A 26217-nucleotide genomic window follows, 5' to 3' on the forward strand; every position below is an offset into this window, starting at 1 on the left:
CGGCTGAACCTGTGGACGCGGCAGGTAAACAAACTGGCCTGGCCCGCCGGGGTGCTTACCCTGGTTGGCCGGGGGCCAAGGTTGCCAATCCCTAATCTAGCACTTCATTTTTTTTAAAGCACTGTCTGTAGGTTGATGAACCAAACATCACTGTTAAGTTATAACACCAGGGTTTGCCATTTTGCATTTGTAGAACAATTTTCCTGTACAGCATAGGTTGCTGCTTTGTGCATCCTGAGAAGTGGGTTGGAGGTAAAAAGTTCGCACATAGTTCTGAACTTTCGTACAGTTCAGGGGGGATTCAGACTCATGTCAAGCTCCCTCTCAGCAATCTATGACCTAAGAGTTGCTGACATTCCCTTGCTCCTTTTTGTAAGAACAACTCAAGATCCTCTGCGCCAAAGTAAAGTAACTATTAAGTTTAACAAATAACACCGTATTCTTTGAGCACTATGTATTATACTGTAAATCTTTCTGAGTTGTCCTTGTTTTCATTAATTAACATTACATTTCTTTGGTAGGTGCGTCGGTGGATGCAAACCATAACCAAATGCCTGCATGATCTTATTACTGCGACTCTTCTGCTTCCTCATCCCCATCCCACGTTATCCTTAATTTATTATCACTCCTTGTGTCAGTTTGAAAATGAACCTCATGCCCTGCAAATAGATATGCTAATGTGAAGTCAGAGAGGCTCCGTGAGCGTGTAGGGCTCAGCAAGAACATAGTTAATTGCAGAATCAGGACAATAGTTTGTAAACTCCTCCTGGCACAGGTTATAGACCTGATTCTCCCCAGTGAAACTGAACCATGCGCAGAGGGGCAGTACGAGCCCCATGTACAAGATGAGTTCTCAGGTGGTACCTCCATCTCCTGCTCTGCACAGGAGTGAATTTCAGACAGTATATGTCAGTCCCACTGAAGTCAATGGGAGTTAATATATTTGGACAGGGAAAGGGGAGAACAGGGCCCCTTATTTTATTTGTTCTGTAATGCTTCTGGTACCCTTTTTGGCTCTGTGAAATGAGGGGTTTGTTCAATCTTTTCTTCCTGGGTGGATGAGCAAGATCAAAAGCATGTAGCCAATCTACACACAGATCATTCCTGCTTTACATACCACAAACAGTTCCGAACCAAACAAGCCTCACCCCTTCTGTTCCATTTTGTGATAACACACTTCAGGCATTCACATATGTGCCAGGAAAAAAAATGTTGCCCAGTACTTGAAATGAAATTCTTGAAACCAAATCTGCCTGAGGAGTCAGATGTTCAGTTTGCAGGTGCCCATTGGAAATTAAGGGGCCAAGGGGGGTTTAAGCAGCTCTAAAAAAAAATCCCTCTGCAGAATTTCAGTGGCACTGATGGACCAAAGAAGAAGAACTTCTTAGGATGTTTTGTGTGCGTTTGGAGATTCATTGCTGTTAGGGCCGGATGCATCTGCTTAGATTGTAAGCTCTCTGGAGCAGGGACCAGTTTTTGTTCTGTGTTGTATACAGCACCTGGCACTGGTGGGTTCTGCTCCGTAACTGAGGTTTCTCCATGCTACCACAATACATGTAATAAATAATAATCATAATCCAGTGGATGTCAATGGAGCCAAAAACTCCAGATTTATTTCTGTATCTGTTTTGGAATGAGGGATATGAGAGTAGCAACTGATTCATAACAATCAACCGGTTACTGTATCTTATCTATAATATTCCACGTTGCTCAGCTCATTTTTTTCCTTTTAAAACTGTGGCATTGTAGAAGCTGAATGATCTAATCTGTTCTCCAGAGGGATTGGGAGACTTTCTGGTAGCCTGTAATGTAAAACAGAGTTGCTGCCAACCTGTGGGAAAGTGGGTGACGGAGGATAAAACACTGACCAAAGACATTCTCAGCTGAAGAAGAGAATCCCGTGGATACAGCCTGAAACAATAGCTCGGAGAGGTGTGAACTGCTTTGTTCATCTCAGTGGGTGTTCTCATTTGCCCCTCTTTGATTTAGTACACCCGCTCGGGCACAGGATCAGGGAGAGGGGCTCAGACCGCCCCCATTCCCTACCCTTTAGGGGCAGAGTCGCCCCAGATCCCAGCTTGCCCAGAGGCTGGAAGGAGAGCCGTAGAGTACTTAAAATAGTCACCATTTCAACAGAAAGCATTGCTCAGCAAACCAAACCCACAAATTCAAAGAAATTGTTGAAATGAAAACCAGGGGTAAATGCAGTCACCACGTTTAGATAAGTGATGTTCTTTATATCGGGCAATCATTATAAACCACACTCGCAGTCCCTTATGTTTCTGTTTGTTCTTTAGAAAGGACGCGGTAGAAAATCTGGTGGCTGTCATCAAGTATCTAGTGGCTCCTGTATAGTAAAGTGAGAGATGAATCGCTTTGTGAATGACACCTAGGGCTGCTTCAGATCTGGTGCCTCACCCAGCACCTGCTGAAGGCAATGAGAGTATTTCCACTGGCTTCATGGACATTGAAATAGGCCCAGATGAGTGTGTGTGTGTACATACAGTGGTCTCACTTTTTCATGGAATCCTAGAAATGAGGCTGGATTTCTTCCAAGTGGAGGGGAATTCCCTGTACTTAAAATGGGGAATGCCCCTAAAACCATCATCTCTCTCAAAACAGAAGCAGCTTCTGTAATGTGAGCAGTGTACGCTGCAATGCTGCAGATATTTAATAGCTGCAGGTGGTATATGTAGTCTATGTACTGGTGCCAGCCATGTAAATACATTGTGAAACCAGATGACTATTTGTCATGCACCATTGACCTCCTCATCTACAGTCTGCCTATTTCTACATCTCAGGAGCTAATTTGAACCTTGCAAACCTCTTAGCAGCTTCAGATCTTAGGGAGATTTCATTTACGTTTAGCGTGGCTGTGGCCACTAACTTGTGCAGTGGCATTTAATATTTAATTTTTTTGGTCTATAATTGTCCCATAAGCATTATTTCTTAGTCTTGTGAAATCAATGTTTGCATGGACACAGAGTGACAGGAGACTGCAGATTAAAAGCTGTTCAAATAAATTAATAAAACACTTGTACCCCTTCTCTTTTCTAGAATGCATGAACTGCACAAGACTAACTGATATGACTGAGAGGCTAAACACTCTGGAAGCCAAGGTAAGCATATGGAACGTGTTTTAAAGGAAAAAAATAGTGACTTTAGTGCTGGGGAAGAGGTGCTGAAAAGATGAGCAAAAACAACACAGACATTACTTCACCAAACTGCCCCACTCATATCACGCAACCCTGTTTTGTAATGACCATCTCTTAGAGCAGAGGTGGGCAAACTACAGCCTGCAGACCACATCCAGTCCGCGGGACCCTCCTGCCAAGCCCCTGAGCTCCAGCCCTGGGAGGCTCACCTTTGGCCCCTCCTTCGCCTCAGTTTTCTCCGTTGCTGGTGCAATGCTGTGGGCGGCGAGTTCCTGGGGCAGCGCAGCTGCAGAGCCGGGGCCTGAGCTGGTCTCTGTGCTGCTTGGTGGCGGTGGCGGTGTGGCCCAACTCTAGCCGGGCAGTGCCACCAGCCACCGGTGCGCCAGGCAGTGCGGTAAGGGGGCAGAGAGTGGGTGGGGTTGGATAGAGGGCAGGGGAGTTTGGGGTGGTGGATAGGGGTTGGGGCGGTCAGATGGCAGGGAACAGGGGGGTTGAATGGGGGCAGTCAGGAAGGGGTGGGTTGGATGGGGCAGCAGTGGGCAGTCAGGGCAGGGGTTCTAGGGGCGGTCAGGGAGAAGGGGTGGCTGGATGGGGCAGGGGTCCCTGGGGGGGGGCAGTTAGGAATGAGAGGAAGGGTTGGATGGAGTGGCAGGGGGCCATCAGGGGTGGGGGTTCCGGGGGTGGTCAGGGGACAGAGAGCGGGGCGAGGGGATAAATGAGGCAGGGATCCGGGGGGGGGGGGACATCAGGGGAGGGATAGGGGGTGGGAGCCAGGCCATACCTGGCTGTTTGAGGAGGCACAGACTCCCCTAATCGGCCCTTCATGCAATTTCCAAAACCTGATGTGGCCCTCAGGCCAAAAAGTTTGCCCACCCCGTCTTACAGTATGTCTACACTGCAATTGGGACAGTATGCGTATGCATACTTGAGCTAGCTCTCTAAAACTATGCGTAGCTGCAGCACTGTTTTCAGCAAGAAGCTTGACCAGCACTAGTTTGGGTATGCCTACATGCTGCAGTTGTACCTCCCAATTGCTGTGTAGACATACCTGCAGATGGGGAGGTTAGTTCAGTTTCCATTGTTTAGCATCTCTGCTGAGGCTGATAACACTTGCCACTATAACAGAACTGAAGATCAGCCAATGTAATCAGACTGTATGTGATACCTAAGGACAAAAAGCCTAAAGCAAACGTCCACGTTCAACCCACAGTTGGACTGCGGCTGTATTTGTAAACAATGGCTAGCTTTAGTGGAAATAAAGGCTCATTACTCTTGATGAGACAGTGTCCATCTGAACCCCTAGGGTTTTATTGTTTGCATTCAAGAAATATGAGGGCAAATTTATACTGGATTCAGCTCTATAACAATGGGATGTAAATCAGCAGAGAATTAAACCTCTGAAAGCAAATAGGTTCTGAGTGTGAGCTCCAATATTAAAACACACAGAAGAATCTCCATCCATACAGTCAGTACACAAGATGGAGGAACAGCTTGTGTATTTCCTGTGTTATAAAATCTAAATCAGAGGCAATCCAACTCAGTGAAAAAGAGCAGCAATCTGAGCTTTGAGGCTGTCCTTCTGTGATTGTCTCCCATCATTCTTCTCTTTAGTCTTTCAATTCTTTTTACTGCTTCTCTGCGGCTCCCATCTCTCCAAATCCCTCTTTCACTTCGCTGCTTCAACAGCAGCAAATAGGCGTGTATGAGCTTTTCCAGTTAGAATGTACACATCTCTTACTCAGGTATGGAGGCCCTTCGTAAGGTCTAGGCACCATATGTGTCTCACTGCACAAGAGTGAGTGGCAGCTTCTGTTTGCAGATTTGCCTATTAGGGATTGTCAACACTTGATGGTAATTCAGATTAAGGTAGTGTGTGAATTTGAAGTGCGCTTGCTGTTCCAGAATAACTCCAGGTAGTAGCAAGCCCTAAGTCTTGCATTATATTTGCTGATGTAACTGCAACAGTGTTAGGTCTTCACCTACTTTGCATTGATTTGGTGTTCCATATTTTTCATCCACTGTGCTAATGTACAATTATTTGTGCATGTGTTGTTCAAATCTGCATTCCTCCTTTTATCCTTTTCCAAAACGTTAGGAGGATTTGATGCACTACACACTGTTGAAAACCTTTCACAGTTGGAATTCAGTATTGTTACATTGTTTTAATGTGTACCCTCCAAGCTTCATAAAGATAGCTCCCATAAGCAGAGTCAGTTAATTCCCTTTGATTTTTGGTTCCTTCTGTGACAGTCCATTCCTGTTTGTCCGATATAGTGCTTGGATCTCCTTAATGCTTGTGCAGCTAATAGATATCAGTGATCTGTCATAGGAATTCAGGGAATCTCCTGGGGGATGGGGGAGGAGGATGGGCTGTGGGATGGTTTTACAGACAACACATGATTTGCTGATAATTGGGGAATTGTGTCCGACATGAAGTGAAATGAGTGACGCTTTCTGGAACTCCCTCAAAGACATGTGGGATTGTATTTCACCATGAGAAAACTAAGAGAAACATTCTAGGGAGTTGAATTCCTCAAATGGAAACAATGGTCATGGTGTAAGGGAAGATTCTGTTTTCAATTCAAAGATGAGCTGAATATTTTTTTTGATACAGTAAGTACAGGCAGGCTGTGTTCCTTGGCAGTGAAGAGCAGGAGGTGTTAAAAGAGGAGAGTAATCTTTCCTCTTATAACACCCACAATGGGCGTGATCCAAAGCTCAAGGAAACCAAATGACAGATGCTCCCTGACGTCATCTGGCTTTTGCATCCATTGCAGCCAGCACTGTCAGGAGTTTGTATACCTCACTCACCAGAAAATAAAAATCTAGGACTCACTTAAGGCCCTTGCAGCGAAATCACCATTAGATTAGTAAGGAAGGTGCAGTGCCTGAGCAGAGGTGGTTTGTGCTATGCTAACGGACTGAATGAGCCGGGTGCCGGGCTCAGTTAAACTACTATAAATCAAGGCTGGGACTGCCAAAGGAGGAGTTGGGTGCTTAACTCCCTTAAGATCCTTTGACTGTCCCTGCCCAAGAGTGAAACTGCATTGGAGTCTATGTTGATAGGCAGATGTGAAACTGGATTAAAGACTGAGGAAATTTTCAGTGCCTTCGTGGACAAAGGTGGCAGTGAGTTCACATGTAGCAGCACTAACAGCTCAGCACACAGATGTTTAGTAAGTGCTGGCAGCAACATTGTATTTGCCTACTGCATGAAAGGACTAGTGACAGAAGGAGCTGCCAGGGTCTCTTTCTACTCCTTGTAAGCTTGGCTGTAATTTGTCTATAGATGGACAAAACTATCATGCTGTCCCATTAGAGAACTCTTGGACTTGAAGCCTTCAGGCTGTGACCTGAACTGAAGTTGAGAGATGAGTTGAGATTTCAGCCAAAGTATGCAGCATGCTAATGGTTAGCCCTGTGGATCGTCTGACATTGTTAGCATGGAGGTGGATGCATGAGAAGCCCAGTGCCAAGGGGTAGCATGGTGTCCCATTTAGAAGGTATTCAAAGGATTTTGGTAATATCTGAGGGTATGTCTACATCTACAATTTTGCAGCGCTGGTTGTTACAGCTGTATTAGTACAGCTGTATAGGGCCAGCGCTGCAGAGTGGCCACACTTACAGCAACCAGCGCTGCAAGTGGTGTTAGATGTGGCCACACTGCAGCGCTGTTGGGCGGCTTCAAGGGGGGTTCGAGGAACGCGAGAGCAAACCGGGGAAGGAGACCAGCTTCACCGCGGTTTGCTCTCGCGTTCCCCGAACCCCCTTGCAAACCGCAGGGAAGGAGACCTGCTTGCTCGGGGATTCGGGGAACGCGAGAGCAAACCGCAGGGAAGGAGACCTGCTTGCTTGGGGGTTCGGGGAACGCGAGAGCAAACCGGGGAACCTGCTTGATTACCAGAGGCTTCCTCAGGTATGCTGGGATACCTGCTTATTCCACGGAGGTCAAGAAAAGCGCTGGTAAGTGTCTACACTTGATTACCAGCGCTGGATCCTCTACACCCCAGACAAAACGGGAGTACGGCCAGCGCTGCAAACAGGGAGTTGCAGCGCTGGTGATGCCCTGCAGATGTGTACACCTCCTAAGTTGCAGCCCTGTAACCCCCTCACCAGCGCTGCAACTTTGTGATGTAGACAAGCCCTGAGTCCCAACCAAAGCCATCAGAACAACACCTTCCTTCCCCTTTCCTTTAGTGCTCTGAGTTTTGGATAGTTCAGAGTAGATAGATAATAGCTTCCTGCCAAAAGAACTGCATTCTTGTTTTGGAATCTTGAGGAAAGCTGTGACCTTCCAAGTAGCTAAACAGACTGTTGAATAAACAGAAAGAACAAAACCCTTGACTAGCTGGGGGAGTCAGTGACATTTCAGCAGCATTGATTCGTCTCAGCTCAGTTGATCTTGGGCATCACAGATTGCATCTTTGTGTATTTTGGTGCTACAGTGTTTTGCAGTCCCAGACACCTTATAATGCTGAGCAAGCTCTGCCTTTCAAGGCTTGTCTAGCCTGGAGGAGGACCGTGGTGATTCTCTCTCTATTTTAGCTACATGGTTTTAAAATGATCATTTGTATGTGACATCTCTTCACGTGGGTTGGAAGACTTGAGTTTTCAGCACAGTGCTCCTGTAGATCTTAACTCAGTTATATTTTACTGGATTGTGAAAGCAAAGGAAACCTGGGTACTTGAGACAGTTTGGAGAGACTATTTTATGTGAATGGTTTCTTTCAGATTTTTCACCATTTCACCACAATGACAGCTTGAAGTGACATCGCCACGTATTGATGTAACACAATGGCCTTGTGTTAAAATATTACATTCCATCACGACATTGTGACACAACAGGAAAATGGCTGAAGGAAACCCCATCCCAATGGCAAAGGGAGACCGAGAAATGGGGAATAACCCCTGATTTTGGTTAATCTCTGTGAATGTTATTCCTTTGCTCTTTGCCTCTGTTCACTCTCCAGGAGTGGTGACTTGGCACCTAATCCACCTACCGTGGGCCTGATGCTGCTTTTACCTATGCTGCTTTTACACCAGTTTAACTTTATTGGTTTCAGTGGCGTTATTCCAGATTTACACTGCTAGGAGAGCAGAATCAGGTTGCATACGAGGGGCCTGATCCAAAGCCCATTGAAGCCAGTGGATGGGTCCCCATCGAGTCCAGCACTAGATAGAAGAAGTAGTTGATGAGAAACTATTCTTGAGACGAGCCAAGAGATGCTATGTGTCAACATGGACAGCACTGCAACAGGTCCCTTGCCCAGCACTGCAAGAAGTCTTTTGGCAGCAGGCTTTAGTCTGAGCTAGTCTGTTTTGCTACGTACTCCTGAAAAGGGTTTGCAGAAGATGAGGTGGCTTTTTATACTCCTGTGAATAGGGCTCAGCCAGTTATCTTCCTGGACTTGGCCCCGTTCTTCCTTTTAGAGATGACAGAACTGAATCCAAAGAAGTAAAAACCTTTCTGAACCTCCATTCCCTGCTGAATCTGAAATGAACTTCTGTTGCGGTTCAGAAAAATGGAGGTTAACTGTTTATTTTTGTGTCCCTCTGAACTTGGTTTTGGCCAGAAACAGAAGCACCCAAGTACTACAAAAGAGGCTGGTGTCGCTGTATATTTTGCTAGTGCAGAGGCAGAGATAACAGAACATCTCTTAAAAGGCTGTTCTGAGATTTTTAGCTTGATTTGAATGATCTTTTAGGTTTGGGTGGCTTGGCACGGGAGCCAGACTTCTGTTTTAGCCTCAGGCTTAAGGGAGATTAGATCAGTGCTTGGGGAGGTGGGCGACTGTCTGGAGTTGGCTGAGATCTGGAATTTATCTGCTGCTTTGCTTTCCCCCTACATTCTGCCCAGATCTTCTCTTCCTCACCCCTGACTCTGCCTGCAGCGTAGGAGAGCTGCTTATTGCGTCTGCCTGTCTCACTCATGATTAGTGCTCCCTTCTCTGTCTGGTGGATGGATGGGTGGGGGTGTGTGTGTAACAGAGAGCGCTCCCCTGGCCAGCGTTTGGCTCCCTTCTCTAGCCATGTGTCCCTGGCAGAGAAGAGCAATGAGGATCCGAGTGACTAATGGAGAGGAGTAGACTGGTGATGTGGAACCACTGACAGGACCTGGAGGAACTGCAGACAGCAGTTCCTCTATCACTCACACCCAGGGCTGGCGCTACCATTTAGGCGACCTAGGCAATGGCCTAGGGCGCCAGAATTTGGGGGGGGGGTCTATTTTGCCGGGGAGGGTGGCACGCGGGTCCGGTGGACCTACTGCAGTCATGCCGACAGACGGTCCGCCGGAGCCTTTAGACCAGCGGACCGCCCGCCGGCATCACTGCAGCAGCTCCACCGGAGCCTTTCCAGCAGCGGACCGTCCACCAGCATGACTGCGGTAGGTCTACCAGACCCGCGGGGGGGGCAGCGAAATGGCCATCTGCCCTAGGGCATCAGAAACCCTGGCGCTGCTCCTGCTCACACCTCCTTCCCTTTCCTTCACTTCCCACCATGCTTCACCATGCCCATCTCTCATTTCATCTTTATCTTTCCCCACTTCCCTTGGGTCCCCAGAAATCTCCTTTCACCAGCATCGGCTTTAGGGAGCTCCCTCTGATGCTTTGATTTCTTCTCTTCCCTCGCTTTTTCACTGCCTGCATAGCATGTGAAACATACTGAGTGGAAGCACAGCTGAGTGCCAGGCAGGGCCGTCCTTAGGATTTATGGGGCCCTACGCAGTATTATTAAACTGGTGCCCCTATGCCGGATGGCAGTCCAAGCTCACAGCCTGGTGGAGGAGGGGGAGGAGGGACTTGACAGCAAAGGATAATGAGATGCCCAGCCTGCCTCATGGTGGTGGAGAGTCACAGTTCCCCGCAGAGACTTCCATGCCCTCTCCCTCATGCAGAATGGACATGAAGAAAGTACCTAATTAAAAGCACTAATATTTGGGAATAAAAAATGTCAGTCACAGGTTTTTTGATATGCCCTGAAGTTTGTCAGAGATTTATTTGCAAAAACTTCATAGTAAGGGTGAGTCAGCTGTCCTGCTGAATACGACATTACATATAATGGAATACATGATGCAGCTCTTCTCTGTTTTACATTTTCTTAATCAGTATTTCTAAACTGAATTTATATTTTAAATGTACTCAAATCTTAAGCCAGCGTTCCAGATTACTACATGTTTAACTCACTGAAACAAAGACATTCTTTTAAATTAATCAGAGAGGTTTAGTGTGTTCATAACAATGTTCATAGCTTTTAGAAAAAGGGAACAATAATTTACTTTGTGTGATCTCCATAACAAGAGACATGGTTATGAAATTTCACCAAACTTTAAAAAAATATGTTTCCAAAGATTTTAGGTATAACAAGGATTTTGTCTTACTAAGGTACTGATTTTGCTGGAGGGTTCTTTTAAAACTAGTTCGTGGGATAGTCAGAAGTGAAGAAAGGGAAACTCTTTGTCCAGCTATCTGGAAGGGAAGGACTGTTGTCCCTTTAAGGGCTCTCTTCAGTGGGGAGTGGGGGGAGAGGTGATGAAGGGATGGACAGAAGGGACACAGGAAGACTTGGAAGCACTTTTTTTTTTTAACTATAGTAATTAAAATGTGTATTTTAGATAAGGGAGGTCTTTTGAAGGATTTATTTAAAAAACTGTATGTCTGAAGATCCACGCATTTAAGGCTAAAGATGATTGTGCATCTAAAACTCTATGCAAGCATTTTTTAGAAATGTGATTTTATAATCTTCACCAGCTCACTAATGAAATATTTTTAAAGGAAATTTTAAACTAAGGTCCTGTAGACTGACATGTTCTGTGTAAATATTACATTAATGCACAACTGTTTTTGTCAGTAAAGTCAGAAACTGACAGTATAAAAATTTATTTGGGCATAAGCTTTCGTGGACATCTGATGAAATGGGTTCTAGTCCACAAAAGCTTATGCCCAAATAATTTGTTAGTCTTTGAGGTGACACAAGGACTCGTCCTTGTTTTTGCTGATACAGACTAACAGGACTACCACTCTGAAACCTGTCAGTATATACCTTGGGGTTGGCAAATGCCTGTTAAATGGCTTTATTACCCCTTGAATGTCTCTTTAACAGTTTCAATGTTGTGCTAATAGGTCTGGCAGGCTGGAGGTTTTTTCACTTTTAACTACTAGATTCCCTCCCAAGGAAGACTCACCAGGCTAGAGCAGCCATCTGTGGGAGCCTGCAGGAAGGATCAGAACAGGGATAGGAAAACAAAAGGGTGGACACTAAGACCCAGTGGTGCCCCAAATTTTCAGGTGCCCTACACAGCTGCCTATGTTGCCTATGCCTAAGGATGGCCCTGGTGCCAGGCAAAGCAAAACTCACCAACGTAGGAAATTTTTTGCTTTACAGCTGAACTATGCAAGAAAATATCATGAGCTGGAAAGCAGAAGGAGTTGCCAGAGCCAATGTGGGAGAGACGACACATGTTGGGCAGCAAAAAGGTCACTTTGACCTGACTCCTCTCTTTCAGACTTACCTGGAACAAATGGGGAAAGTCTTAACTCTTTGGGAATCACTTATCGCTCACTGCAGCATTTGCAAGGTGGGTGACATCTCCTTTGGAGGAGGAATCGCTGTTCACAGCCTTAAATCTTATATGGAAGATGGCTAGATCTCCAAGCAGCTTTAGAAGTTTCTTCATTGCTGTGTATATGCTATAGCTCAAAGACTATTTCGTGTGTGTGTGCTGAAAACTTTGGGATAATTAATTAGGTTATTTGTTACAAACCAAAGCCAACAAATGAAACAATGACTGTAAATCAAGTAAAGGTCACTCATGAATAGCTGCTGATTTTGGTTCCTGTTAGAGTTTCAGCACAGCATGGCTGCCATGAGCTCATGGAATGGGAATGGATAAGATCAGCTGTCTCAAACTGGCCGGTGCTTCAGAGACCGAGCCAAAGGGGTGAGGCCCCTGACCTCTACTGTTTCTAATTTGCGTAACTGGCCAAGATGCACAGAGCCAAGGTCAAGTGAAAGAGCTAGTGTGCAGCAAGCTGGCCTTGAATGTTTTTTGTACTTGGGTGGATGCTTCTTGGATGGGCTGTGATAACCACTAATGTGCTAGTCACATGAGCAAACAACCGCTTTCTTTAGCATGTCCAGGTAATGGGGGAGATGCCACAAAAAAGCCCAACAGAGCATTAAGGGTACAGAAAGATGGTTTATTCCCCACTCGCTCCATTTATCAGATAAGTGAAGCGACTTGGGGTCAGCAATAGAGCAAAATTTTGTGGGTCTGTGGAACCTATAGAAGTAATTGAAGTTTATACCACCTTTCACTTTGTAAGAGATGCCTTCAGTTCACCCCGCATGTTGGATTGATGTTAGAGGTAGCAAAAATATCCCACTGATTCTGTAATGAGGGATGTGTGGATTGTTACCAGGTGTAAATAACCAAGAAACAAACATGGAGTCATTAAGGCAAAATGGTTAGATGCTATCTGAGGGTGAGAGAGAGCATGAAGTAGACTTCGCTCATTTTCTCAAAATGCCTTGTCAGTGACACTGGTCCAGAATGGTCATGTTTAGCATTGTGACCATGCAGAGGAAGAGTTGTGTAAAATGATGTCAGGTTAGGTTGCTTTCCTCGCTTCCTACTTCAGATCTGATTTAACTGTGCATGGTCTAGAGATGGGTGACCACCTCACTTTGCTAACTCTTCGCCCACTCAAATGGAAGGCTGTAAGGCTGAGAGTATTAGAACACTGGATTGGAACTCAGCACGCTTGGGTTCTATTTCGTGTCTCTGCCATTGGCCTGTTGGATGACCCTAGGCAAGTCATTTTCTCATCTGTAAAATGGGGATAATGATACTTCCCTTCCTTTATAAAGCACTTTGTGTTCTACTGATGACAAACACTATATACGAGGTAGGTGGTATTCCTTTTATGTATGTTGTAGGTTTGAAAGTTTGACTCATGCTCGGGTATCGTATTCCCGATCTGTTTAGTGCAGATTAAAGAGAGGATCCAGGCAAGAGGAGAAAAAGCAGGGTGCCTGAGAATCAAAAAGGGGGCAAGGTGTATAATTGCAGAATGGGTAGTGAAAGGAAGCAGAGAGCGGAGAAAATTCTAAAACTAACAGATACAGTAGGCCTGGCTTAACTCACACTTAATCTGGTTTTACACCATTGTGGGACCATTTTACCTCAGCGGAGGTACTCCTACTTTACATTGGTAGGAGACCAGATTGCATTTGTGCCAGACCAGCCTTTTGGGAGTGAGGTTTCTTTTACCCCAACACATAGTACAGGCTTTTCACTAGCTAGAAGAACATTGAGCCGGAATGCTGCCGTCAACTGCACCAGTGTAAATCTTGATTAAATCTCTTAAATCTAGAGGGTGTAAAACTGGAGTGAGAGCAGAATCCAGCTCTATGCAGTCTTATTGCCTCCTCTGAATACAGTATTCTTTTTGTAAGGCATGCAGACAACTTACATCTGTATTATCACATAAAAAGGTCCCATTTGTTTATTCTGCTATACACCCATATCTTTTCACAAACTCTATCCAAGGGTTATGGATCGTGTGATATTAATCTCATCTTCTGGTACTTGTTCAAATGCAATATTTGATCTGAGTCGATATAACCCATTCTTATCTCCTGACACTATTTTTAAGAAATCTGTGGCGTTTCATGGTGATTTAAATGCAAACAGATACATTACAAATCCTGTGTCTGACTGATTCATTGTGTGATTGATAAATGATCTGCATATTTTCTGCATGAAAACAGTCCTCGTAAGGCGATACCCTGCCCAGAAGTCTGCGAAAGGTTAAAGGAAATTTTTTAAACATGTATAGACTTTAGACCAATACACTGTTGTTTTTTCTCTGCTACATGAAATCCACCCTATTTATTTAGAATATAATATCGCACTCCGCTTTTATAACCCAATCTTTTTTTAATTACTAGGTACAATTATGTGGAGCCATAGTAACAAAAAAAACAATGACAATTACAATACAGATGTTAAAGTGCTCTTGACCTGTTCCGAGGGGGGATAGATTTAAGAAATGCATACGACAGTTATGTTTTATGGGGTTCACCTCTTCCCTTGAAGGATATAAAATGAAACTAGCTCCCACTGTAACACAGCAGTAGTCATAAATACTAGAGATTGAATATCCCCATATAGTACTATAACAGTGCTCACAAGTCCTCTAGAATGGAAAATCCTGTTCCTCTGTAGTATGGCAATGATGCCTACAGGTACTGTAGATTGGGTGCTATTGCTATTAAGTACTGATGTTCCATGGATATTCCAGGTCTTGTATGTCGCTCACAGTGGTTGTGAACATTTCATCATGTACGTGGTATGCCACCCCACGAAGAGGTGGTTAAGTAAATCCCTTAGATTCCTGTTGCCCGGGTCCGGGTCCAGATACCACATTTCTATTTCTAACAATGCCGTGACTTTAAAGAATGTTTTAGGCAACATGCCAGTCAGCAGTTCGTTTAATATCTTGCCGATTGCTACTCACAAGAATGAAAATCAGTTCGGGGTTTGAAAGCATCTTTGTACAAATCTTAAAACAGGAACTTCTGAGGTTTCTGCAGCTCAGTTAATGTAAAACAAATGGCCAGGAAGGTAAAGAACAATTTCATGACGAATTCTAACTAGGGAGGGCCTGAACCAAAACCCAGTTCTGAACAACCCAAACTTTGGATCAAGAGTCATGTGTGAATGTCACAACTGGCTCCTGTAGTCTTGCTAATGAGCAGAATTTATCGTCCAGATCAGGACACTTGGGGAAGTTCAGATCTGGCCTACTTCTCATTTTTACATACTGCTATAATTAAGAATGACAATTAAAAACCTCTCATCCTACAGCCTAATAATTCCCAGCCCTCACTTCTTATAGATATCAGGCTTGATGAGAAATCCTTTCCCTGAGCCTGTGACCCTCAGACTGTCTCAAGTGTCTGGCAAATTTTGCAATTCACTTTCTGTAACCAGTCTTGCACTGTAAAATATCCCCCTGCCCTCCTCCTCCCCAAATATATATTTTAAATTTATCTAAAATAACCTTGACCATTTCTATTCATCCACAACATGCAACTTATTTTTGCAAAGGAAATTCTCTGCCTAGGATCCTTTTGCAAGCCTGTTATGTGGGAATGATAAATACACAACTTTTTTTAAGGCAGAGGAATATTTCCACTGACACATTCCAGCTTGATTTAGGTAAAAGGTGCCATGGGAGCAATTTCTGAAGGCAGTTAGAGGAGTTAGGCACCCAGATCCTTTGACTATCTCAGCCCATGTGTGCAGATATTCACTCTAATCCCTGGGGTGAAATTCCAATGGAATTTCTCCTGATTTACATTAGTGTAAGAGGAAAATCAGGCCCATTGACTTCAATGAAGTTACTCCTGAGCTACATCATGTTAAGTAAGAGATGAATCAGGTTCTTATTTTGGCTCTGTTGTGTAGCTTTCCTCGTAATGATGGAGGATAAAGAGACACAAGGCAGTATGTCCGTTGAGGGTACTGACATGACCCACCCAGCCTCACTTACCTGGTGTCAAATGTCATAGTGCAGACCTGACTACAAGCAGATATCTAAGGTCAGAGCCATTGTTGAGATCAGATGTTGCTTTCTCACGGTGGCAGAGCTTGGGCACTGTTACTTCCTCGACAGGTGATGCTAAATTGGGCAAAGAAGAATGTTGTCACTAGGGAAGTGGAAGCAAGATTATAGCTCTGGTATATTTTTATTGGGTGTTTTAACGTTTATTGAGGCAAATCTGATTTCACTCTGAACTCTGCTGTGTACTTTACAGTCTGCTGTGAACTCTCAGCATGGCATCTGAAGGATTATGGATCCTTTCCACATGCAGTCGTTTAATGGCTCCAGTACCGGGGTGCTGGGGCTGTGGCAGCACCCCCGGCTTGAAGTGGTTTCCATCATATGCAGGGTTTATAGTTTGGTTCGTTGGCTTTCAGCATCCTCACTATGCAAATGGTTCCAATGTCCCTGTACAGAGTTATGTGAGATGTGGTGCTTTAGATTCATAGGGGTTAAGAGTCTCAATCTAAACCTAGCTAGTTTCTTACTCCATCGAGTTTTGTCTGGTTTAGCACCCAAACCATCTCATTAGCCCAGGTTTTATTCTGTTCTGACTTCCCCCGTGCGATACCACTGATTTTTGTAGTAAATGGTTTCCTTTCTGCAAGTCTTTTTTTTTTTTTTTTGAACCAGCCTATAGAATTTAATAGAGAATTATCCCCCTGCTATAGAAGTTATAAAGTTAACCATATGCTTAAGTGCTTTGCTGAACAAGGATAGACTTTATCTCATAGTTTGCCTGCAACCTGAGTTCAGGGTTCTGTCCCCCAAGAACAGCTAACGAGATTGCAAATAATTGAAGGGCAAGAAACCTTTTTCTTCAGAGCTGCCTTGGGTCAATAGTTCTCATCAACTATTGTTCAGAAAAGTAATCCATATTTTAAAACTGTAATGAAATCTCTGAAATTATTTGTGATCATACTAATTATGTTGTCCCCTGAGGGGACAGTCCTCTGGAACTTAATAGGCATGAAACCAATAGGGTTCTATAGAAGTCACTCTGGGCATCTACAGAATTAAGTCATTGATTTTCTTTAGGATTTTGAAACCTAGCTATGGAACTGAACAGAGAACTGTATCCTTGCTATAGAATTCCACGGGTTGGTTTCAAAATTCTATAGCAAGGACGCTATTCTCCATCAAATTCTGTACGACTGCCAGCTCAGCCCTATAGCTGGATGAAAGATTTTTATATAGATTACTACACCAAATAATCTGCTCAGAGAATGATACAATCTGTCCAAGTTATTCAATGAATACCATTCAACTGGCTCAAGTCTTTGCTATCCAACTTTGCAACTTCCTGGGACTTCTAAGCTGTTGAGTCCTCTGAGCCCAAACCAGTTTTGAAAAATGTACTTAGAACAACAGTGCACATCTTAGTGACAGTTAAATATAGGCAGTCAATGTGGAACAGTGTGTTCTGGATTATTGTGCTACGCACCTTTAAATCCTTTACAGCATTTATCAGCAAAGCACTCATTTAAAATGTTATTTTAATGCAAAAGACTCCATTGCCACTGTTCTGTGTTGATTATGTGGTAACACGCTTTTATGATCACCTACAAAAACAACTCGGAACTGTTCTATTCCAGATGTCGACTTTGGAACTCCATCAGCTCCATTAATAATGCAATGGTACAGGGCCCTAGAGGCCTGCATTTTGCTGTGTTCTGCATACCCACTTAAAACTGTTGTTCTCCTTGATGAAATGTGTTCCTTTAACATTGCACCCCTAACAAGCATCAGAGCATTTAGTTTGTGTAGCGATCGCATCATTTCCCTCAATGTTGAAATGAAGCTTCCTTGGCGTTGAGAGGCAGAAACAGTTTTATAATGCAACATTATCCAACAGTTTTAGAAGGGAAGTACTAGGATAAACGCTGATTCAGGAAAGCACTTAAGCACATACTTAAGTCACAAGTCAATGAGACTTGTGTGTGCTTAAGTGTGTTTGTTCTAAACTGAGACCATAGTTCCTTCAAAACTGGAACAAGAAAATAATTGGATGGAAGGAAAAGAGTGCAACAGGCTCACTGAACTGAATTCACCCCAGGGCTAACATAACTGCAGACATTGGAGTTAAATTAGGGGTCAGTGTGGCCTCGTTTCTTGAGGGTGGTTTCCTGCCTCCCTCTTCATCAACCTAATGTTCAGAAAGCAAGACACCAGGCCCTGTGAATAATGACCATGAAGTCAAGGAGGGAGTTCTGCTAGTTCATGCCAGCAGAAGTTCAGTTCCTTCGCACTTAACCTAGCTCCCAGTTTAATCAGTCTCTGCTGTGCCCTTGTCAGACTAATGCGTTCTGCAGAACATTCGTCACTTCTGGCTTTGTCGCATTATTGGCTCCCGCCATGCATTGTACTAAATAAATTATACACTTCATAATTTTTGTAAGTTTAAAAAAAAAAAAAAAAGCATCACTCTCATTTATCATTACACCATGACTTTATTATGTAAAAATCAATGCTGCACGTAAAGGCTCAAAAATTCCTCATGATTTCGAGGCTAGTTTTGAGTCAAGTACTCCTCTTAATTTTCTTGAGCTCTAAATCAGTATGGGTATGTCTCTCCAACCCAGGTGGACAAACGTGGGCTGGCAGAGCTAGTACTGGAGCTCTAAATACAGCTGCATAGACAGTGCTTAGAAACGTTGTGGCTCCGGCTGGAGCTGACGCTCTGAAGCCTCGGGATGCGGGGGTGGCTTTGGCCGCAACTTTTCAAAGCGCTGTCTCCGCAGCTATTTTCAGAGCACCAGTGCAAGCCCAGCTAGTCCAAGTCTGGGAGGCTTGCTGTCATGGGCTGTGTAGACATACCCTGCATGGTTAGGAGACTTACAAGGGGAAAATGTGGTGCTATAGGGAAGGACACTTGCGTTGCTTTGCGGGACTTTTCTCAGGTCAGCGCTGAGCCATTGCCTCAACATGGTATTTCAAGAGAGAATTCTGCTGGAGATATTATCTTGTGGACTGATACGCTCTCCCCTGCCACCACTCTGTTTTTATGGGAAATTAGGCCCTGATTCTTCCAGATGCTAAGTGCTCTGAATTCCCACTGACTCTGTGGCCCTCCTCTTGGCCTCTGTTTATAGCGCCATAGCGGAAAAATAGTAATATTGTATTTACAGTGATCTCAGTGTACTTGGCACTGTGTAATGCACAGAGGGAGATATGGTCCCCTTTTCCAAGGAGCCTACATTCTAAATAGCTCAAACAGTTCAAACCCAGAAAACATCAGATTTATTAATTATTTGGAAGTGGTACAGCTGGCATTTTGAGTAATATGGCTTACTATTGAGCAGAGCTGTGTGGAGAAAAGAGGGAAAATTGCCACAGTTTAAAAAATTCTTTGTTCTCCTCACCTCCCCTGCAACCCCCCCCTTTTTTTTTTAATTCCAAAATTGAGCTGAAAATCAGGGGAAATGTCCAAATTCCCCTCTTCACATTTCAAAATTTTGTTAGAATTTTGAAAATTGCAACCAGTGCCAGTTCTCAGGCCCCAAAATTCATTTCATGCAGACTGCCAAGCTTCCCTTCAGCAAGTTGTTACTGACCTGATCTGCGTTTATACAAGTGACCTAGAGAGGTGAAAGGCTCTGTCCCCTCATACTAACGCTGCTCACTGGGAGCATTGTGGGGCCCAATCCTGCATGATGCTCAGCACCTCCCTGCAAACATCTCAATACACTGAAGTCCATTGGGGGTCAGGACACACAGTAGAGTCCCTGGAGTGCAGTAATTGGAACTCGTCACTCATAGACTTGACCCTGAGAGGTTCGATTGCCCATCGTCTCTCATTGACTTCAATGGGAGCTTCCAGGGCTGAGTTCCTCTTGGAATCCAGCATTATGGAGTATGAAGCCATCTTGCTCAATTACATTTTTTTCTTCCTGTGACTTGTCTAGATTCTTCTGCTCGAGTCTGCAGAGCGTGTCCCCACTTCAGAGAATGACCTGCCAATCGCCAGGACGACAGCCACGTGGTATGATGACTTGCTCCCAGATGCTATTCCTCTGGTAAATCCTGGGACTGTGTTGAGGAAGCCGGTGGGACCAGCTGGTAAGCATATAGCCAGGTATTCACTCCGACTGCCTTCTGTAGTGTCAGATTCCCAGTACAAATCCAAACGTGAGTTACGTGTGATAACTAATGAATAAGCTGCTTCAGTGCAACTTGGTCTTAGAAACTGCCTTGGGTTTGAGCACATCCATGACTCGGAGAGAAATATTTCCTGTTCTTTCTAGCTATTGGGTCAGAGAGTGGGAGTTGTAGGAGAAGGTTTTCAGATGGGCAGATGTAAGTTGCGCCCATGACATCTGTGCCCATGTTTTTGAGCCTACAGGGAACTGCACGTACCAGTCCCAGCACTTGTGCCTCCAGCTACTTTAGGGCAGTTGCAAACTGGGTGGTTATTGGCCCAGGTCCTCAGATTTGCCTCTGCAGTTATCTCTGCACCTGCAGCAAAGCTGTGGGAGCTTCAACCTGGCTGAAAATATACATTACAAAGAGAAAACAAACGCCACAGAGATGTGTTTTCAGAAGTCTTAGCCTAACTTGGAGGGATGAATAGAACCAACGATGGTCAGATTTGGAGCCACACTTCCCCAAAGCTGGACGCTATTCAAATCTGGGAGTCTGATTTGACCTGTCATAGCTGTTCCCCAGAGCTCAGGGTCTCTCTCTGCTAAATTATGAACACAGATCTTATGTTCACACACCCAAAAGGGTATACTTGGTTGCAGCTACCTGTCGTCACTCTAGTAGAACATGGGATTTACGTGCACAGTTTAGGCGGTTTGTCGGTGCAGCACAGCTCTGTGGACTGCATTTTTTCTTCTCTCTGAAAGAAGAGATCTGTGAGTTACAGATGAACTGCATAACGTAAAAATGAAACTAAATCCTGTACCGTTTTCTGGAACGTTGCAGGATCACCTCCTATTTCTCCTCTTTAATCCTCCCCTCAAGCCATCCTTCCAGCCAAGGGGAGCTGGATATGATTTCCTCAAAGCCCATTATTGCTGTTCTTGCATTGGTGAGGATGCTATTATATAAAGTGAGGATATTTTTGCTTCTTTTCATGCTCCTCGGCCTCTGCAGGGTAGAGCAGCTGCATCCCAGGAAGAAAGCAGCCAACCTCAGGGGAGGGCGGGAACATTCCAGTCCCATTTTGCCAGCCTTACTGGTCTGCTCTTAAACTGTTTGTTTGTGTTGGCCCAAGAAATCTCTAAGAGCTGACTCCTGGTTCCATTGACGCTAAGCTCCCATTAGGAGCGGTAGGTATTCCTGCGTCTTGTAAGGAAAATGTTTACACCCAATGGATGGGGATTTTCACTGTGAAACATTCCTGAAAAATGGAGACACCCTGGGGGTACTCTAGAAAGGACATTTAATGCTCATCTATTGTATTCAGAACGTAGCACTTCTCTGGCAGCGAGCCCTGGGCTGGAAGGCTATTGATGTATTAACAGGAAAGATGTTCGGTTAATGATAAATTAGTGTCACTATGCAATATATTTTGTTTTAATTGAGCATAAGCAGATCTGGACTGTTTTATGATCCCTCCTGTGGAGTGCCAAAAAAAAAAAAGAAGTTACAACAAATCTTCAGCTCAGCCATCTTGGCTAGACAGATCTCCTACCTAGCATGTATTTCTTTGACCTTGGCACGCTCACTTCAAGATCCTCACTTTCTGCTTCCAAGGCCCTGTCTGACAATTGCTTTCCCGGCTCCCAGCATTCTTCTTGATCTTCCACAGGGCCTAGGGTTGGTTTTTGTTTTCCTTTGTTGCCAGAGCAGTTTATTATGGCAGCCCTGCATGACTGCAGCAGACGTGCTGCACGGATGCAGCCGGCGCAGACCAGATGTAATCCTTGTTTATAATTGGACAGGATGCCACAAAAGGGAAGGGAGGCTTTCTAACGATATATTCTGCAAAGTATTTTTAGCACAACTACTACGGTTGCCAATAACTGAATGAAAGCAGCGTTTCCCCAAGCATCCATTAGATGCTCATTCCTCCTTCCTCGTGTCATTTATTTTTGCTCCTGGGGTGTCTCTGCACCTGCACTTCATCTCGTCAATGTCTGTCCAGGAACAAGACTGAAGACTCCACCCATCTGACTTAAATTTCCTTCAGGGGTCCATGGGCATATTTATTTTCCGTTGTTCTCTCACAGTGTTGGGAAGTTATCTCCTGCCTAGGCCACTGCCATTGTTGTTCCAAGGGTGGTTCCCATTAGAAGTGGGTTTGGGTTTGATGCTTTGAACAGCGGGAATGGTTCAGAATGCCCTTGTAGCGTTGACTGGCTGAGACCTTTCCAGGCTAAGATCCAGAAAAACTTGCTACTGTTACTAGGGTTGATATTTCTTCCCTGACTGACAGGAGGTAGAATAGACAGTCTTTTAAAAGCAATTAGAACTGCTGAGACAGCTGCATCACTGGCCTTTCTGATCAGCTCGTTAATCAACAGGCCAGTATTTAACTGAGGATTAAAAAAAAAGACTCAGATTTTAGCTAGTGGGTAATGGGAGAAGTATTTTTCTTCTGCATTTCTTCTCCACCCTCCCGCTCTTTTAATTAGAATAAAAGGCGTCTGAGCAGCCTGTGCCACAGAGAAAGTGATTGGTGTATCTATTTTTCCTCTTTCAAAGCACAAAATGTTGTTCGTTTCTGTATATATGGTGCCCACACGAATGCAGTACAGCCCAGATCCTGAGCTTCAGATGAGAGTCCTCCTATAATTTGGGGTGAGGGAAGCACCGGAGAGGGATGTGTGGGGATGTGGTGCCTTGTAGGTGCAGAGAAATTGGGTTTCATCTCTCTCGTTCTGGCATGGCATTAACTCCCCAGGGCAGACATTCCTCTGTCCTCAGATGCTGGGGAATTTACAATACCAGCTGCACAAGGAGGGATAAAATTGCTGCTCCAGATAGATAGTTGGAGGCAAAAGGGGCTAGCAAATGTGTTATTGAGTGAAAAAAGAAACTCACATCTGATGATGATTATTTACCTGTATTACAAATAGCTAAGTACATAGAAATGCTGACTGAGACCAGGGCATTGTTGTTCTAGGCATCCTACAAACACACACCTTGTGAGACACAGTCCCTCTCCCAATCAAAATAGACAAGCCAGACAAAGGATGGGAAAGGAAAGAGGCACAGAGAGTTGGCCAAGGTCCCATGGCAGAACCATAAGTAGAACTCAGATCTTCTAAGTCATAGTCTGGTGCCCTAGCCAATATGCCACCACGTTCCTCTCCTTTTCCCTTCTTTCTCTGGCTCTCATCATTTTCAATGATATATACATTGAGCCAGATTCTCAGCTGGTATAAATCAACACTGAAAGATTTCACTGGAGCTAGGCTGACTTATACTAGCTCTACAAACCTAACCCACCAGTTTTGTTTTCTCTTGTATCCTAATTTTTTTCTGCATATGTCTCTCTTGAGCTGGTAACACCATTTGTCACCAGTCTGAGCATTTGTCTGACACATTACTCAATGTTGCAGCTACTAGTCCTTCCATTAGCACTTTCTACCTGCAGGGAAATAAGTGCCATCTCCTTTAAATCTCTTCTGTAACAGCACGATAGAGGTTGTTGGCAGCAAAGGATGGCTCTTAGTCTGTAGAAGTTAACAGGGTTGAATTATAAGGGTTGAACTTGATGATTGAGGCCATTTTATATGATCAAGGGCATATTTTGACCCAAGCTCGGTGCGTTGTGCCTGAAAACAGTCAATATTTTTTTTTATTCTTCCCTCTGTGCAGGAAAGAATTCTCAGTGACAACAATTCGTGTGTGTGTGTGCGTGTGTGTGTGTGTTAGCTTTGGACCAAGCCACACCTACCTGAGCTTGCCAAATCTATCCTCTTGTCATGTTAGATGACTCCCATACCAGTTCCATGAGGCTTAGGGTGACCAGATGTCCCAATAAAATCGGGACTGTCCTGATTTTGAGGAGTTTGTCCCACGTCCCGACCAGAGTGCGGTCGGAACACCATTTGTCCCAATATTTTGTTTCCTGGTCTTCGGCGGCAATTTGGCGGAGAGTCCTTCAGTCGCGGACGGTCTTCAGTGGCGGGTGCTTGTCTTTGGCAACAAGGTTTATTACTCCCCGCCGAAATACTGCCAAAGACCATCTGCGACTGAAGGGCTCTCCACCGAACTCTCGGACAGGTGAGTGTAGGAAAAAAAACAACCACCCCCCCCCCCCCCCCCCCCCGCGGCCGTCCTGATATTTTCCCCTTAACATCTGGTCACCCTAATGAGGCTGGCCCTGTTAGACATCGAAAAGCCTTTGTGTTCTGTGGCTAAACACTCTTGTTTGTGGGGAAAATGAAAAACCTTCCAACAATCTTTGCTCTGCACTCAAATCAAATCAGAACTCTGTTTATGGCATAAAGTAGTTAAATTTAAAAAAAAACCCTTAAAATCCGATCCGATCGTTTTGCTTCCAGATCCAGCTGGGATAAGCAGTGAAAGTTCCAAAACACTGTGAGAAAAATACTTGTCAATATTTGCAAACCAGATAAAAGGAAGGAAGGATGGGGGATCTTTTTGAAAGCCTGTTCTCTTGTGGTTAACATCTCCAAAATATGCAGATAGTTTGGATGAGCATTTGGGGCTTGAGCTCTGTACCCAAAGTATGCTCTGCCTACCCAGAATGGGAATCAGATCCACACCTGCCGAAAAGGTAACTCAGGCTTGGTCTACACTTTAAACATTAGGTCAACGTAGCTATGTCGGTCAGGTGTGTGGAGAAAAAAACCACTTCCCCAGCAGACCCAACCACCAGTGTAGATGCAGCTATTAAACTGAAAAATGCTTCCCTTGACATCACTGGGGGAGGTGGTGTATCTTCACTGACAGGAAAAAACCCTTTTGTCAGCGTAGGCTGCATCTAGCCTATGGAGTTGTCAGTATAGCTACAGCAACTTAGCTATGATGTTCTAGTCTCCGTAGTGTAGACATAAGCACTGGAGACCAAATCCTTAGGGTACCTGAAGCTCTTGGAGTTGCAGATCTCATGTGTTCAGCATTTATTGCAAGATCTTCAATCCCTTGTGCACAGGCCACGAAGCTGCTACCTGGCCAGCCAATATAGCTCATTCCTCCAGAGGCAGCTGGGAGTGATGTCACAGGGGCTGGTGCCTCTCCTGATATCTAGCTGTGGTGGAGAGGAGATAAAGGGTGGGATTTCCCTATCTGACAGTTTAGAAGTGTATGAAAATGAAACCTGCCCTCTGTGTGTTTGAGTTACATTTTTCCATTTGCTACATTTACAAGTTAAGTTAGGCCCCAATTCTGAACATTCAGAACTAAACTTCCCCAAAGTTGTGGCTTGCATCTCTCTCTCTCTTTCTGAGTATTCTAAAGCCCTTGGTAGCACACATCTAGGAGCCAGGAATTCCTGAGTTCTTCTAACCCTGTATCTGAGGCTGACTTGCTCAGTGCCCTTAGGCAAGTCACTTTTCACTGGGGCCAAAACCATTTACGTACCTTTCAGGATTAAGCAGTGTTTGGTCAGTGCTTTATGTTTATTTATATAAAAGAGAGGGGTGGGGGAGACACTGACTGATTACCTTAGTGTGCAAGAACAGTCATAGTGTTTAAAGCACTAGGCTGTATAAGTGATAAACATTAATTATTATTATTATGTCAGCCCAAAAGAAACAGCAGAGATGTTTAAACCATTCAACCTTTCCTCAACTTAGAGCCCACAGGAAGAGCTGCCTTCCTGCTTGCGTACAATGTCCACCCTGCTCTCTGTGCCTTCTGTCTGCTTACCCAGGGTTTCGGAGGAATTGCTGTGTAACTCACTTAACTGCTTTTGTTCAGCACGTTCCTCAGTGGTACAAATGGGTAACATCTAGCTGCCACGCTGGGTTTGGTTCAATCGCATGTTTGACGTGGGCAATGTTTGTATTAACTGGGACATATATTAGATGTAATGAAATACTAAATGCATGGAGGAGACATGCCACTCCTTTGATGTGCAATAGACCATCTCTTTGTGGTAGTGGAAGTCAGTGTAGTACCTGTTTTCACATAGGTATCAGCTGGATCACGTCATATTAGGCTTGTATGGGACTAAAGGCTAGGTCTGGGTTAAGCAGGCGAAGAAGGGAGTGAGGACCTCTGTAAAACCCTGCCTTGTGCCATGTCGATGTATTGTTTTGGGAAGGGAGCCACTGCAAGCTTAGATTAACACAAGGATGGAGGCAGTGGCTAGCGTGCTGCCCTGTGAATTAACACTCCAATGGGCATAATGTGCTGACGAGCATACATACAAGTGTTCTGGTAGGCTGGTACTCACGGGGCCAACACCACTCTTCTCTGCTCCAGCCAAACAGAGCAGGAACTCCCCCTGAGTCAGCTGTACTTTTCAAAATCTCTTTGGGTTGCTTTCTGATGTGTAAGCACGTATAACGTATTACTCCAGTGTTCTAAGC

The 26217-nt window shown here is 44.6% G+C and overlaps 1 protein-coding gene across 3 annotated transcripts in view; it reads left to right on the forward strand.

The window, feature by feature from the left end:
- The window catches only part of COL26A1 (collagen type XXVI alpha 1 chain), a 216864-nt gene that overhangs the window by 157482 nt on the left and 33165 nt on the right, over positions 1-26217 (forward strand). For all 3 annotated transcript variants that reach the window (XM_030536947.1, XM_030536949.1, XM_030536948.1), the window contains exons 4-5: positions 3058-3119; positions 19669-19822. In XM_030536947.1, the coding sequence (XP_030392807.1) occupies positions 3058-3119; positions 19669-19822 (216 nt within the window). The remainder of the gene's footprint in view (positions 1-3057; positions 3120-19668; positions 19823-26217) is intronic.

Source organism: Gopherus evgoodei, chromosome 17 (assembly GCF_007399415.2).
Source record: "Gopherus evgoodei ecotype Sinaloan lineage chromosome 17, rGopEvg1_v1.p, whole genome shotgun sequence".
NCBI lineage: Eukaryota > Metazoa > Chordata > Testudines > Testudinidae > Gopherus > Gopherus evgoodei.